This window comes from Zingiber officinale, chromosome 6A (genome assembly GCF_018446385.1).
Source record: "Zingiber officinale cultivar Zhangliang chromosome 6A, Zo_v1.1, whole genome shotgun sequence".
In the NCBI taxonomy this organism is placed as follows: Eukaryota; Viridiplantae; Streptophyta; class Magnoliopsida; order Zingiberales; family Zingiberaceae; genus Zingiber; species Zingiber officinale.
In genome coordinates, this window is record NC_055997.1 from 141,187,687 (window position 1) to 141,203,666 (window position 15,980).

Genomic DNA, 15,980 nt, shown 5'->3' on the forward strand with positions numbered 1-15,980 from the left:
TAATTTGCAGGAAGACTATGGATGCTACTTGGATTGTCATCTTTACTTTAAGGAGATCATGCGTTTACATGGCATTCCTCGGTCAATGACTTCAGATCGATATACCAAATTCATAAGTCACTTCTGGAAGAGCTTATGGGGGAGATTAGGAACACAGTTAAACTTTAGTAATGCTTACCATCCTCGGACAGATGGACAAACCGAGGTGGCGAATCGGAGTCTAGGCAATCTTCTGAGATACTTTACAGGAACTAAACCAAAGCAGTGGAACTAGCATTACCTCAAGCAGAGCTTGCCTACAATAGATCAAAAATAGGACCACAAGATTGAATCCTTTTGAGATTGTCTATAGTCGGAATCCACCAGGAGTTCTAGACTTAGTGTTGATCGTAAAGACACTAAAGGGGGTGAATATCATTTGTCGCAGATTTGAGCGTAGCTTGTCGGAGCAACTTTTTGATATTCTGGAGACCTTTTCGGAGCAGCGCACAAGTACAAAAGTTGTTGCAATTGTTGTATTGAAGCTGCTGGTCGAAGTATTCTTTTTATAGCCCTGCCCGAGCCCCTGGATCCCCTCTTGGGTATTTTGTTTGTGCTGACATGGCGAGCTCTTATCGAAACTTCATCTTCGAAGTTTATCCACCTCCAGACACCCGGACTCCCTCCGGGTGTTTCGGTCCTCTAGACCCATCAAGTCCGCACACTTGGTAAAAGGTTAGGCAAACAACATCTAACTTTAGCCTATTTGTTATACATCAAAATATTATTATTAATGCAATATGCATCAACACTTAGCCCCAGTTCCACGTGTAGGGCAAATTAGTCCTAAAGAAGATGAGATGACAGACCATCTTCGAGGTATTCATGAGCAGATAAAACAGGTAATTATGGAAAGCAATACTAAGTATAAAGCTCGGGTCGATGACACATTAGATGCTTTTTCAGATTGGAGATTTTGTTTGACTATATTAACTCGTGATCGTTTCCCTATTGGAGATTATAAAAAGCTAAAGGATCGAAAAATTGAATCATGTGAGATATTACAAAAGATTAACGACAATGCCTACAGATTGCACCTTCCTGGACATCTAAAGACTTCTGATGTCTTCAATGTGAATCACCTAACTCCTTATTCAATGGTTGCTAATGAAGTTAATCTGAATTCGAGGGTGAATTCTTTTCAAGTGGGGGATACTAATGCAGGCCCAACCCCTGTTGAAGCCCAATATGAAACTTTAAATTTCAAACGGACATAACTTTTAACTAGGGACTCGGAATCAGACTTTGTCTGTCGTCACACGTGCAGAATTTGAAAACCTACGTTTGTTATCAGTAAAATCGTAACCATCAATTTTTTAGCCCTAAATTCTACCATTTAAACCGTTTAGTATTTTTATTTTTATTTTTTGATATTTAAGGTAATTTTCATATTTCTGATATTTTTTTAGAAAAGATTTAATCTGTGTCTTGATTTGAATTAAGATAGTTAAGTTAATTATTTTTATTTTCGGATGCAAATATATTTTCTTTCTTTATAAAATTGGAATTAAAATATGTTAATTATAATTTCTTTTCTTATTTAAGTCTTAGGTTGTAGTCTATATAAGAGTTATGTTTATAGGTTGAGAAATTAATTCTCTAGTTTTAATAAAAAGTTTCCTTTTGAAGATTCCTCTTCTTATCTTTTCCTCAATTTTCTCTTCTCGTCAGTCCGCAAGATAATTAATATCTTGCCCTATGTCAAAAGTGTGATGTTAGGACTTGAAATTGAGTGCGAAAGATGTCAACGACTAACTGGAACATGAATGACGTCGAGACCTGAGATTGAGGCATGTAGGATATTAGCGACTAAGATCGAGACAAAAATAATGTTGAAATTTAAGATTGAGACACGGATGAAATTGCCGACCAAGGCTGAGCAAGGACGAGCCGGGATTTGAGAGCGAGACAAAATAATGTCTTGTCTTTCGACAGATTATGTCTCCAGACAAATTATATTTTTGAAAACGAGTGTACAGAGTAAACTCGATCAAATTTAAATCTTATCCGGCCTTTATCCTTCGGGTCACATCTGATCCATTTTAACTTTAATTAACAACTCAGCATAGCTTCACGGGGTCGAAGGATTCCATCACATGAATATATATTTAATTGTATGGGCTTACTTAAACCTTTATGCCATAACAAGAAAAAAAACACTTTTCTTTTGTGTTTTAAAAATGGAAGAAGGACCATCCCTTCGCAAGCGTCGCCATTATGAATTAATGGTAAAGCAATCGACCGGTCGACGCTCGACAGTGATGCGTTTGGCTCAGAGACATTAATATGCGCCACAACTGACGCCATTGAACCCCATGAATCAACGCTAAACTGGCCATAACCCACTTACTAAATTTCTCCATCTATTCTTCTTCCTTTTTTTTTTATTTTGAAAAAAAGTGTGTTACTTAGGAATCACTCAATTTTTATTCTAAACCAAATTCGCCTTCCACCAACTAAAGAGTCTAGTGGTATTTTCAGTTTGCCCCCACAAAGTCAATATATTGTATAATCAAGAAAATGATCGATCATAAGGGATAAACTCTGGGGTAGTGTATAGTTACTTGAAATATCTTATCATTTGGTGGTACAGTGAAAATTTCCCTAACAATTTTGGTTCTTTGTCCTTCTATTTATGAACCGGGTTCAGAGTATGAACCGGATCGATCGTGTTTGTCGTTATAATCCGCGGCACCTGCCTTTCGATGGAAGGGAGCATTTGTCCTTCGTTTCGGTAGATCGTATGGCGACTAAGATTTGGTGCGCGGTGCTGGCGGCGGCGGTGTTGGCGGCGGCTACGACGGCCGAGGCGGAGGAGATCAGCAAGAAGGTGATCGTGGCGATGGAAGGGCTGGTGAGCTGCCAGGGCTGCGGGAGCGTGGGCACGTGGGATCTGTCGGGGGCCCGGCCTCTGCCGGGGGCGAGGCTGGTGGTGACGTGCCGGGACCACCGGGGCCGGGTGGTGCTCTACCGGGCGGCCAAGGCGGACAAAAACGGCTACGTGTTCGCGGAGCTTTTCACGACGACGATGCGCGGCGGATACTTCGACCCCGCGGAGGCGTGCGGCGCGCGCCTCCTGGAGTCGCCGGACCAACGTTGCAGCGCCGCCACCGACGTCAACGGAGGCCTGCAAGGGGCGCCTCTCCGATTCCAGAACACCACCGTCCCGGGGCAGTACGCCGACATCGACGTCTACGCGGCCGGGCCGCTGGCCTTCCGGCCGCCGCACTGCCCGCCCAAGACCTCCACGCAATCCCAATCGAGCGATTAGCTAATTAATTAATCTTCTCTGTGATAGTTTAAGGTTTCAATTTTTTGAATCGTCTTGAAATGATAGATCATGCATGTAACTGTCAGTTACAAACGCTGTTCATGGGGCATATCTGAGTGCCAAAATAATAATATTGTTATCGAATACTTTACCATCAGAATTTTCAAATTTTTTACCGAGAGATAAATTCGAAAATTAAATGTCAAACTGTATCTGTCTGAGGAAGTCCTAAATGGGTGTCACGTTCAGGCGTGCTTCGTCTTTCAGTTTTTTTTTCCAATCTCCAAGACTCTGACAAGCCGCGACACTTTATAAATACAAACAATAGATTATATTAAGACTTAACTAAAGACAACTTTTGAGAAAGGAAAAAAAATCACTTTTTTTTTCCAAAATGGTCTTAGTTAATTGGAATAATCACGGCCAGATGAACGGGTTTGCAAGCACTGCGACAAAACGCACTCATCCGACTTTGGAATGTGGATCGTGTTGACTGTGGTGGATACGTAAAGTATGCATTGTGTATGGTTACCTACAAAAAGCAATTTATTTGTTTAAGTATAAATAATAGAAGGTTAGAGCCACCATCAACTAGATTTGTGCATATCATGATGGGGTTAAGTGCGTTGTCACGCCACCAGCGAAGTGTGGCTTAAAATAAAAACGCGAGTAGATAGAGACGAATTAACCAGGAAGGAAGAAGATAAATGTGGGAAATGAGCATGAGGTGGATCAGGAGTATGGCATTGGATAAATGATTCGCCTGCTCTGTCAACTCGATTTGACTGGTCAACGAATGAAGACAAGACAGATTCCTCTGTCGATTATTTGAAAAATAATAATAATAATAACTAATACGGAATGTTATACGCCGATACGGTCAAAATTAAGATGACATAACTCCTCATCCGACCAACGTTTGCTCTTTTGAACATGCGCAAAGACGATTTTTCCTTCCCTTCGTAGCCTTTTGTCAGATTTAAAATCTTCTTTTAATTGACGTCCGAATTATATGTCTAGCATATCATCTCTCTAACTTTCAAATAAGATTAATAATGCTTCTGTGTTTTTTTCCTCTCTCTGTCAGTGAAAGAGTTACTCGAGGGAAGCAGCAGTTCTTTCCTCGGTAAAAGTTTTCAAAGGAAATCTTGTAAAACTTTTTTCCCCCTGCAATATAAGCTTGTCGTTCCAGTACTGGATAGTTGCTCAAGGGAAGCAGCAGTTTTCCTCGATAAAAATTTTCAAAGAAAATTTTCTAAGAGAATTAAAAAATAAAAAAAATAAGTTTTCTAAAACCTTGCATGTTTTAAATGGATTGACTCGATTTAATCTAATTAAAATGGATGATTTAATCTACTTCTTCTGCCTGAGTATGTTTTAAGCATAGCAGGAACTACTGACCATATCTCATCCATCATACCTGTAAATAATAGGAAGAACACAATCCAATATTTACCATAAACAGTCTTAACAGTTTGCACGATCGTCTATTACGACGCACCCAACTTTCCTCCTGCTAAAAATATGCAATGTTTTGATCTCATAAGAAAATCTTGCTACAGTCAATATGCCTCATTTGGAGACGTTTAACTCAGAACTGGGTCTTCGATTTGACACTGAGATATACGAGAACAAGCCAAATGTCAAACATTTTTGGGGAAACTCACAGTGTTGTGTACTCATTTTGGTACGGAATACAGGAACAAAATTACATATAAAGTTTAAATAATGTATGTCTTTTCGGTAATTTATCAAAAGGTGCACTTAAAAATCTAAATTTATCAAAAGGCGTACATTACTTTGGTATTTACCAAAGAGCGTACTTTTTTAAAAACATTTCCTATTTTACCCTCCTGATAATTTGACTTTTCCTATTATTTTTCTTTTCTTCATTATATTTCTCTCACTTCTCTCTCTCCTCTGTCGGCAGAATATAGGAATAGCATTAGTCAATCTTTAATCACATTTTAATACATTTGAAGAAGCCAAAAAAAATAATGGACACCATATTTAGACTCCTTGCAATTTTAGAAATCCACAGGAACTGAAATGGGTGCAATCGGAGCTTTCTAGGTCGATCAGTGGGTTTCGGTCAAAACCCACTGATGGACCTAGAGAGCTCCGATTGCACTCATTTCAGTTTCTATGGATTTCTAAAATTACAAGGAGTTCAAATATGGTGTCCATTATTTTTTTTTGGCTTTTTATAGATGTTAACAAGCAAAATCAAAGAATCGGCATAAAAGCCCACGTTGGGCCTGATATGGAATCATATCCAACGTGGGTCTGATATCATTCCATATCAGGCCCACGTTGGGCCTGATATGATTCCATATCAGGCCCAACGTGGGCTTTTATGCCGATTCTTTGATTTTGCTTGTTAACATCTATAAAAGAAATAATTGACACAATATTTGGACTCCTTGCGATTTTAGAAATCCACAGGACCTAAATGAGTGTAATCTGAGGTCTCTAGGTCCTTCGGTGGGTTTTGGCCGAAACCCACCGATGGACCTAGAAAGCTCCGATGCACCCATTTCAATTTTTGTAGATTTCTATTTCTGTAGATTTATTATTTTGCAAGCTTAGTGGTGGACCAGAGGTTTTTAAAAACCCTAAATTTCTCTTTTTTTTTTTCCTTTTTTTTTGTTTAGGCTTGATATGAAGAGATATCATGCCCATGTTGGGCCTAATATCTCTTCATATCAGGCCCAATGTGGGCTTGATATCTCTCCATATCAAGCCCAATGTGGGCCTGATATGGGAGATATCAGGCTTAGATACAACAAAAAATAAAAAAAATAAAAATAAAAATAAAGAGAGATTTAGGATTTTCAAAACCTCTGGTCCACCACTAAGAGTGCCAAAAATAATAATGGACACCATATTTTCACTCCTTGTAATTTTAGAAATTCATAGAAACTGAAATGGGTGCAATCGGAGCTCTCTAGGTCCATCAGTGGGTTTTGGTCAAAACCCACTGATGGACCTAGAGAGCTCCGATTGCACCCATTTCAGTTCCTATGGATTTATGATGTTGCAAGGAGTTCAAATATGGTGTTTATTATTTATTTTGGCTTTTTATAGATGTTTATACATAAAATCAAAGAATCGGCAAAAACAACCCATGTTGGGCCTGATATGGTCATATCAGGCCCACGTTGGGCCTGATATGGAATCATATCAGGCCCAACGTGGGCCTGATATGGAATGATATCAGGCCCACGTTGGGCCTGATATGACTCCATATCAGGCCCAACATGGGTTGTTTTTGCCGATGATCAAAACCCACTGATGGACCTAGAGAGCTCCGATTGTACCCATTTCAGTTCCTTTGGATTTCTGATGTTGCAAGGAGTTAAAATATGGTGTTCATTATTTATTTTGGCTTTTTATAGATGTTTATACATAAAATCAAAGAATCATCAAAAAAACTCATGTTGTACCTGATATGGAATTATTTTAATACATATGTTGCATTTCTTTGATTTGTTTGTATCCTTGAATCAGTAATAGTTACATTCATAATACTGAATACATAAACTTATAGTAACTCCATTTGAGATAATGATAATGAATGTTGTGCTGGACTGAAGGGAGATCAATTGGGATAGGGACACAGCTCCAACCCTGACCAATTGAACAAGTTATTCACAACCTCAGAGTCCAACCGAGCTTGATTTAGTCATGCAAAATTCCATTCATCATGCAGTTTTCACTACGAAGGAGCATTCCCATTCATCACCTACTGATCCATTTGTTGCAACTCAACATTCCGAATTAATACTTTTTGCAAGGAAACACACGAGAAATGGAATTGTGCAACCGAAATAGAGAGGAATTATTTATTGATCTAGGCATAGATTCAGGCAAAGAATGTATTAGAGAATCACTGAGAGTCCTGTTGGACCTGATATGCTTTCATATCAGGTCCAAGTTGGGCCTGATATGGAATCATATCAGGCCCAACATGGGCTATTTTTGCCGATTCTTTGATTTTATGTATAAACATCTATAAAAAGCCAAAATAAATAATAAACACCATATTTGAACTCCTTGCAACATCAGAAATCCATAGGAACTGAAATGGGTCATCGGAGTCCATCGGTGGATTTCGTCAAACTCACCACGGACTGAGAGCTCGCACCCATTTCAGTTCCTTTCGATTTGCGCAAGGAGTTCAAATACGGTGTTCATTATTTATTTTGCTTTTATAGATGTTTATAAAATCAAAATCGGCAACAACCATGTTGGGCGATATGGAGTCATCTCGAGGCCCGTTGACGATATGATTCCATATCGAACGCGGGCCCGATATGACTCCATATCAGCCCAACATGGGTCATTTTGCCGATTCTTTGATTTTATGTATAAACATCTATAAAAGCCAAAATAAATAATAAACACCATATTTGAACTCCTCGCAACATCAGAAATCCATAGGACTAGATCCATCAGTGGGTTTTCACCAAAACCCACCGATGGACTTAGAGTAGTCCCATTTCAGTTTCTATGAATTCTAAAATTACAAAGAGTGAAAATATGGTGTCCATTATTATTTTGGCACTCTTAGTGAGAGGTTTTAAAATCCTAAATCTCTCTTTATTTCTTTTTTATTTTTTATTTTTGTTGTATCTAGGCCCGATATCTCCCATATCAGGCCCACATCATATGGGGAGATATCAGGCCCACATTGAGCCTGATATGAAGAGATATCAGGCCCAACGTGGCGTGATATCTTCATATCGCCTAAACAAAAAAAAGAAAAAGAAAGAAAGAGAGATTTAGGTTTTTCAAAACCTCCGGTCCACCACTGAAATAAATAATGGACACCATATTTTCACTCCTTGTAATTTAACATAGAAACTGAAATGGGTGCGATCGGAGCTTTACAGGTCGATCGGTGGGTTTGGTCCAAACCCATGGACCTGAGAGCCCGATCGCACCCATTCATTTCTAAATCAAGGAGTCCAAATATGGTGTCCATTATTTATTTTGGCTTTTATAGATGTTAACAAGTAAAATCAAAGAATCAAAAACCCACATCGGGCCCGATATGGAACGTTGGGCCCGATATGATTCCATATCGTGCCCAACGTGGGCTTTTATGCCGATTCTTTGATTTTGCTTATTAACATCTATAAAAAGCCAAAAAAAATAATGGACACCATATTTGGACTCCTTGCAATTTTAGAAATCCACAGGAACTGAAATGGGTGCAATCGGAGCTCTCTAGGTCCATCAGTGGGTTTTGACCGAAACCCACTGATCGACCTAGAAAGCTCCGATTGCACCCATTTCAGTTTCTGTGGATTTCTAAAATTGCAAGGAGTCCAAATATGGTGTCCATTATTTTTTTTTGGCTTCTTCAAATGTATTAAAATATGATTAAAGATTGACTAATGCTATTCCTATATTCTGCCGACAGAGGAGAGAGAGAGAAGTGAGAGAAATATAATGAAGAAAAGAAAAACAGTAGGAAAAGTCAAATTATTAGGAGGGTAAAATAGGAAATGCTTTTAAAAAGGTGCGTTCTTTGGTAAATACCAAAGTAGTGTACACCTTTTGGTAAATTCAGATTTTTAAGTGCGCCTTTTGGTAAATTGTCGATGCCTTTTTGTTTGTTGTAGGATGATTCATCTGTCGAGTGTTAAGGAGTAGTCATTAATCCCATGCAATTAGCCTCAATCTATTCACTCTAAGAAGTGGAATGTGGTGGTGTTTTTATAGTGATAGATCGTGTATATGTGTTAATAGGGGTGGAATTAGAAAATTTTTTACAGGGGACTGAATCCACTCTGCATATATAGGTCATCCATTATTGTCGCCACCGATTGTATGTACAGACTCACTTCAACGTGTCCTTTTGGGTGGGAAGAAGGACGGGGAGGAGACGGAAGGTGAAAGGCCTGAAGCTCAGGTTGACTCCATTTCTCCACCAACACCACTCACTTCATCACCTCCTTGCATAAAAATATGTTGGAGAAGAAGATTGGAGAGCTGCAAAAGCAGCCCCCACAGTCAAGAACCGTCATACTAAATGGTTCCGACAAACTCGGGGAGGAGGAGGGGGGCTAAAGCCCCCCTTAGCCCCCTCTTTCGGTCCGTCCCTGTATGTCAAAGTCACAGAATCTACTTATCTAATATGTCGATACGTAATCTTGACGTGACAATCTGTGGAGTACTTAGAGGTTTTGTTAGACGTATCCACACATCCTTATTGGCACGCTCGCAAGTGTATCATCTATAAAGGACGGAGTCACATGCATGACTACCTATAAGCCGGGTAGCCCACGATGGGGAAAAATATAATAATGGAAGAAAAAGAAAAAGTAAGAAACATGGATGATTAGCCCGGGGTGGCGATGTCGGTGTCAGTGGCTAGCTTGGGGCAGTGACGCCATCGTCGACGGCTATCTTGGGGCAGTGACATCATCGTCGACGGTTAACCCTGAACACTGACGTTGATGATCTTTGCGTCAACACTTGTGACCCACATCTTGAAATCAGCCCGGGTAATTCACCCGGGCCGGCTCCGCCATTGCATCTATAGATGTTTACAACATCAAAAATTATGATTCAATATAAATCAGCTATATCGTCTCTAAACTTTAAAACTCTTAATATAAAACTAAATTCTTCTGCACACTAAGAGATCATTTTTCCATTTATTCAAAATTGAATTTCTCATGATGAATGATAATCAAACTGTTGGGATCGATTATGTAGCTAGAGGGGGAGTGAATAGCTCGGTGCGCTCGTCGTGCTCTTCGTTGCTTGTTTCTTCAAGGATATGCAGTGGAAAATACAAAGAAAACAAACACAACGCTAACACTAAGGAATTACTTGGTATCCACCACAAGAAGAGGTGACTAATCCAAGGATCCACATACTCACATACCCTCCACTAATAAAACACTCCTTTTCGGTAACTACCGAAGGGGGAGAAGCCCTACAAGTTCACACTAAAAGAAGAAAGGGAAAGGAACAAAATACAAGCAAAAGCTTACAAGTTTGGGCAAGAAAACCCTAACCCTAGATTTCTTTTTCTACTGTAGATCCGCCACTTGACTTGGACAAACCTCTAAGAACCCTCAAGATCTGACGGTGGGAACTTTGTGAAGAAGCTTTGGAAGCCCTGTGAAGATCTGAGATGAAACAGTGTAAGTTTTGCCGAGAGAACAGCTCGCCAGCAGCGAAATACGACGCCAACGGTCGGATCCCGATCGATTGGATTGCTCCCAATCGATCGGGAAGGCTTTGGATCGATCGGCTGATCGATCCAGAGCGCCTCTGTGCTCTCGAGAAATTGCCTGGATCGATCGACTGATTGATCCAAGGCTTATCGTGCGAAATCGCCGCTCCCAATCGATCCACTAATCGATTGGGGGATCTGGATCGATCGACCGATCGATCCAGCGATGTTCTATGCGATCGTGCACTTGTCCCAATCGATCCACTAATCGATTGGGAGGAGGTTTGTCGCGAAGACTCTCCCAATCGATCGACCGATCGATTGGGCATGAGCCAATCGATCAGCTGATCGACCCAGCTCATGATTTCTCCCTAAAATCAAGTCTAAAGCCTCCTAAACCAACATCTGGTCAACCATGATCTATTGGTTCATCGTGCCTAGCATCCGGTCACCCTTAACCTGCTAGAACTCGCTCACCAAGTGTCCGGTCAACCTTGACCCACTTGGACTTATCTTCACTAGGTGTCCGATCAACCTTGATCCACCTGGATTTTCCTTGTGCCAAGTATCCGGTCAATCCCTTTGACCTACTTGGACTTCCCACCACCAGATGTCCGATCATCCTTGATCCATCTGAATTTTCCTTGCCTGGCTTCACTCACCAGGACTTTCCTTCTGCCTAACTTCACTCACTAGGACTTCATGTCTGCATGGCTTCACTCACCAGGACTTCTCTTCTGCCTAGCTTCACTCACTAGGACTTCATGTCTGCATGGCTTCACTCACCAGGACTTCTCTTCTGCCTAGCTTCACTCACTAGGTCTTTCGCCTGACTTCACTCACCAGGATTTCTCTTCTGCCTAGTTTCACTCACTAGGTCTTTCACCTGGCTTCACTCACCAAGATTTCTCTTCTGCCTAGCTTCACTCACTAGGACTTTCACCTGGCTTCACTCACCAGGATTTCTCTTCTGCCTAGCTTCACTCACTAGGACTTTCAGTCAAGTATCCAGTCAATCTTGACCTACTTGACTCTCCTTCACACATGAACGATTGCACTTGCAATCTTCATGTATTGACTACATGTATTGTCAAACATCGAAACCACAACATCAAGACTCGAGCTTGACCTGGGAAATATTGCACCAATAATCTTTCCCTTTTTGATGTTTGACAATACCTTTTTTAAGTTAGGCTAATCTCATAGCCTCAACCTCCTTCATGCCACTAGGTAATGAAGACGTAAGTTAAACCCTACATTCTCCCCCTAAGAGGGCGAACTCCCTCTTAGATAATGAAGGCCTAACTTAAACCCTTCATTCTCCCCCTATTGGCACACATCAAATTCATTCCCAATCTTTGGGCACTGATAACCATGAATTTGGCTATATTATTTTGAATCATAATGCATGTTGTTATTGGTTTATTCATAGTTTAATCTCACATTAGCATCATATCTCAATATTGCATTTGATTATGGACCTAATTGCAAATTAGCTAATTTTCATGATATTTGGTGCTAATATTTTATTCTTATTTTATAAGCATCAAAAAGGTCATGGACCCTATCAGATCAGGCTGCATTTGGGCTCAAATCAAGGGCTAATCAAGTTGATCAAGCCTCGGAGCATTATAGGTTGTTCATCCAAGATTGAGTAGATCTGAGCCATCCGTTGAAGATCCGACTCATCCAACCTAATGAGGGATAGATCTGAGCCATAGATGAGGATCCAGAGGTTTTGATCCAGATCTGAAGACATCATAGCCGTTGATCAAGCTAGAAACGACCTGGACCGTCCGATCAGATCTTAGGAGTTTAAAAGGCTTCGCGTGAGAAGCTACAGTTGGAGCTCGGCGTTTTCACGAGCACTGTTCCTGCGTCTTCTTCTTCTCCGCGACGCTGCAGCCTCCCATTCCACATTTCAGATCCGTGAGCAATCCTTCATCATCGTCGGCGATCTCCTAGCTATCGGTGTTCATCAACCGAGGACACAGAGAGCGGACGAGGGTGGTTCCCAGTCCGTGAGCTCGATTCTGATTCCAGTTCCGCGGTTCGACAGAGGGTGTTTCCCCAAGATCTGCGATCTCCATCAGCCAATGGAGCTCGAAGGGCGTTTCCCAGAAGCTTCCGATTTTGATCCGACTTCACTTCATCTGCTGCATTCGAACCAATCTGATCAGTTGATCGGATGAAGTAATTTCCAGAAGAGAGCTACTGTTCTTCATGCGATGTGAGTGTCACCCAATCTGTGAGCCCGAAGGGTGTTTCTCAGAGGCTGTGATAGGAAGGATGCACTAGTCGGAAGCTTGGTTTGTCGTCGGTGGTCACCCGAAGGGCGTTTCCCAGAGGTACTCTGTTTTTGGCAGATTGAAGAAGATCTGCTACGGGTTTGGTTGTGGAATGCTTAAGGTTTAGGTTTTACTTTGAATTGTCTTGAATCTGCTCAGATCTTCAGATCTGATAATTTCTTTTACAATTTGAATTTCTGTTTGGGATTTTGTGTTTTCGAGTTCGATTTCTTGCTTATAAACCCCATCTTAGATCTAATTCTGATTAGTTTTGCGATTCCGATACTAACAGGTTGTAGAGTTTTGTGATTTAGTTAGCAACTTAATCTTTGAGACTATGATCTTGTTTAGGTGTTGGATGCTTAATTCGATGTTTAGATTGCTACTTCTATTCTATGTTATTGTGAATGAATTCTTGAAATGGTTGTTGAAGTGATTGAAATTAAGGATTGTATGTAGTTTGGTCAATTAAATGGTGTCTAAACTTTGAGTTTACTTGAAGCTGTGATTGCTAGTTGAAGAAATTGATTTTATGATTCTTGATTGATGATAATGGCTAATAAACTTTGTCGATGTGAGAAATCAATTTTGAATCAAATCTAAAGTTCGTACACACGTTTACTAGTTAGCCTTTGGAAAAATACGACTTGGGACTCGTTACTACAACATTTGTTTTAATTTTAATGAGTTCAAATCTTTATTAATTTGGTGAGCCTTGTGACATGCAAAATGACCGACACCAAATTTTGGCGCCGTTGCCGGGGAAGACTAGCAATGTGTGTTTATTTTAGATTGATCATTGATTGGTTTTATTTTGTTAGCATATTTCTTGATTGATTTGATTACTTATTTTTTTGTATTTTCATGTTGATTTGTTCTTGAATTTTTAAGTGCTTTACTGTTCATGTTTTTCATGTGATTGAAACTTTATGCTCTTGAATCTTCTAATCTTGAGTTTTAATGTTGTAGTGTGAAGAACAAGAGATTTCTTTAGCATGGATCCATATTTTCAGAATTTTGGAGGTGGAATGGAGAGTTATCAATGTTTTCAGCCTGAGTATCAAATTTACCCAAATTTGGATCAACAAAATAGGTATGAGTCATTTTCAAATGGTTTTAATGCTAATTGGGTAGATAATTCATGTTTCAGGTATGAAAGTGCACAAAAATCATTTATTGAGTCATATCCACCTTACCAGAGTTCATATGGGTTCCAAGAAGTTTCAACAAATTTTATCCCACAATCTTTTCAACAAAATGAACCTCAAATGGATGAGTCAACATGGAGACTCAAGGAGATCATGCAACAAATGAGTGAACATCAAGAGCAACAAATCTCAAGGATACAGAACCTACAGTTACAGTTAGATCAAATTGCATCATCCATCAATCAGCTGCAAGCACAAAATTCCAGTGGAGAGATAGAAAGTAGCGATTCTGTCAGGCCTAACCCTACTCCCATTACTTTACATGATTTTTCTAGTATTTTTTGTGATGATTATGTGATTATGCAAATTTTTGATCCTAATGATTTTGTTGTTGAATATGTTGTTAGTGATTCAGGTTCTGAACATAATTTTGAAGATGATTTAAGTGTAGGGGATTGCTTACTGGAAGCATTACCTCAAGAATCATCAAGAATTGAAGATATAAGTGTAGGAACTTGTGCTACGGAGTCAAGCACCCAAGAATCACTACATGAGGATGTACATTCACCAGAACCACAGTTTGAGCCATATCATAATGAAGAGGAGGAAACAATCATCACTCCAGGTTTTTATCAACAAGACAAGGTGAGTAATTTTTGTGATACATCAGAAAATTTCATTAAGGTACCAATTATTGACTTTATTAAATGTGATTCATTTCTTGATACATATTTTACCCACACTAATATTCTCCTATCTTTTTTTTACCTCACATGCATGTGGGAGACGTTTTCTTTGATTGATGTTGTAGGAGAACATAAGCTTCCAGAGTAGATGCTTACACTGAACCGCCTCAGACCTCCAGAGAGAATTTGCATTGGGAAAATGGTCAATAAAAAGAAGTTGATTGCAAACAAAGAAACTCCATTACCGGTGTGGATTTTGTTGCTAAATCTTCTTCGACCACCGGAATTAAAGGGGAGTTGGTTCTAATTTCACTTTCTTTCACATTTTAATTCATGCTTTGTTAATAATTCTTGCTTCATACGTGTCTTTAGTTACATACTTTGCACTTGCATTTTGTTTCCACACTTTGCTTTCATACTTTGCATTTTTGTTAGTACATAGCATTTTCATTTTGAATAAAAGTCTCCATGGGAATTTCTTAAGTAATGCTTTTAAGATGGTAAAAGTCTCTTAAATTTGATCATCAATTATAGGTCATTGGACATGATTGGATACTCTACTTATATGATATTGGTTAAAATGGTGATGATTCCAATTTGATTAATTGGGCTTGTTTGCATGAAATACCTAGAGAGGACCACTTTAAGCCTACACTCTATTATTTTCTTTGTTTGGCATGCACTCATAGCAATTAAAACTCTAGAACTTGCTTAGTTTCTTTTCAAAGTCACAATAACATTGGTATGCATGGAAATTGAGGATTTTGTCAATTTTGTTCCCCTTCATACTTTCCAATTCCTTTCCTCACAATTTTCTTGAAACATTCTCATCAAGTATTCTAATTCTGGATCACTTTGCGTTGCTTTCATTTCATTGGGAGTTTTGGTTGAATTCTTGATGAGTTTGATTGATTAGATGAACGAAGAATTAAGTGTGGGGGAGAATTGTGTATGTTTGAGATTGATAAGGTTTCTTATTTCAAATTGTTTAAAAATTCTGAAGTTGTGAGTTCAAGTTGATGTTGTATTTCAGTTTGATTGAAATATGAGAAGTGCTGCTAAAAATACATTTAATTGAATTATTTTGTGCCAATTACAAGTTGGAAGAGCATATTTTGGGAATGACCAAGATGTTCATCAGAGAAGAAAGGAACTAAATTTTGAAATTAAAGCTGTTGAATAATCAAAATCCAGAATTCAATCTCATTAAATCTAATTTTGGGAACTGTGGAACTTTGGGCAGCTATAATTCCTTGAATTCTTAAAGAATCTGATTTATAAATAGTTAAAATACAGAACTACATTTCTGATCAGACTGAGCTGCAGGGACAGAATGAACAAAGTGCAGAATTC

The 15,980-nt window shown here is 39.3% G+C and overlaps 1 protein-coding gene across 1 annotated transcript; it reads left to right on the forward strand.

Annotated features, from left to right (window-relative positions):
• The first annotated feature begins 2,733 nt into the window (after positions 1-2,733).
• Positions 2,734-3,484, forward strand: LOC121994509 (non-classical arabinogalactan protein 30-like). Its single transcript, XM_042548519.1, has one exon. It carries the CDS (start codon positions 2,783-2,785, stop codon positions 3,308-3,310), a length of 528 nt encoding a protein of 175 aa, XP_042404453.1. The 5' UTR covers positions 2,734-2,782; the 3' UTR covers positions 3,311-3,484.
• Positions 3,485-15,980: the final 12,496 nt, after the last annotated feature.

Excerpts from the sequence above, each read along its gene's own strand:
- LOC121994509 (XM_042548519.1), top strand. The coding sequence starts at position 2,783 with ATGGCGACTAAGATTTGGTGCGCGGTGCTGGCGGCGGCGGTGTTGGCG.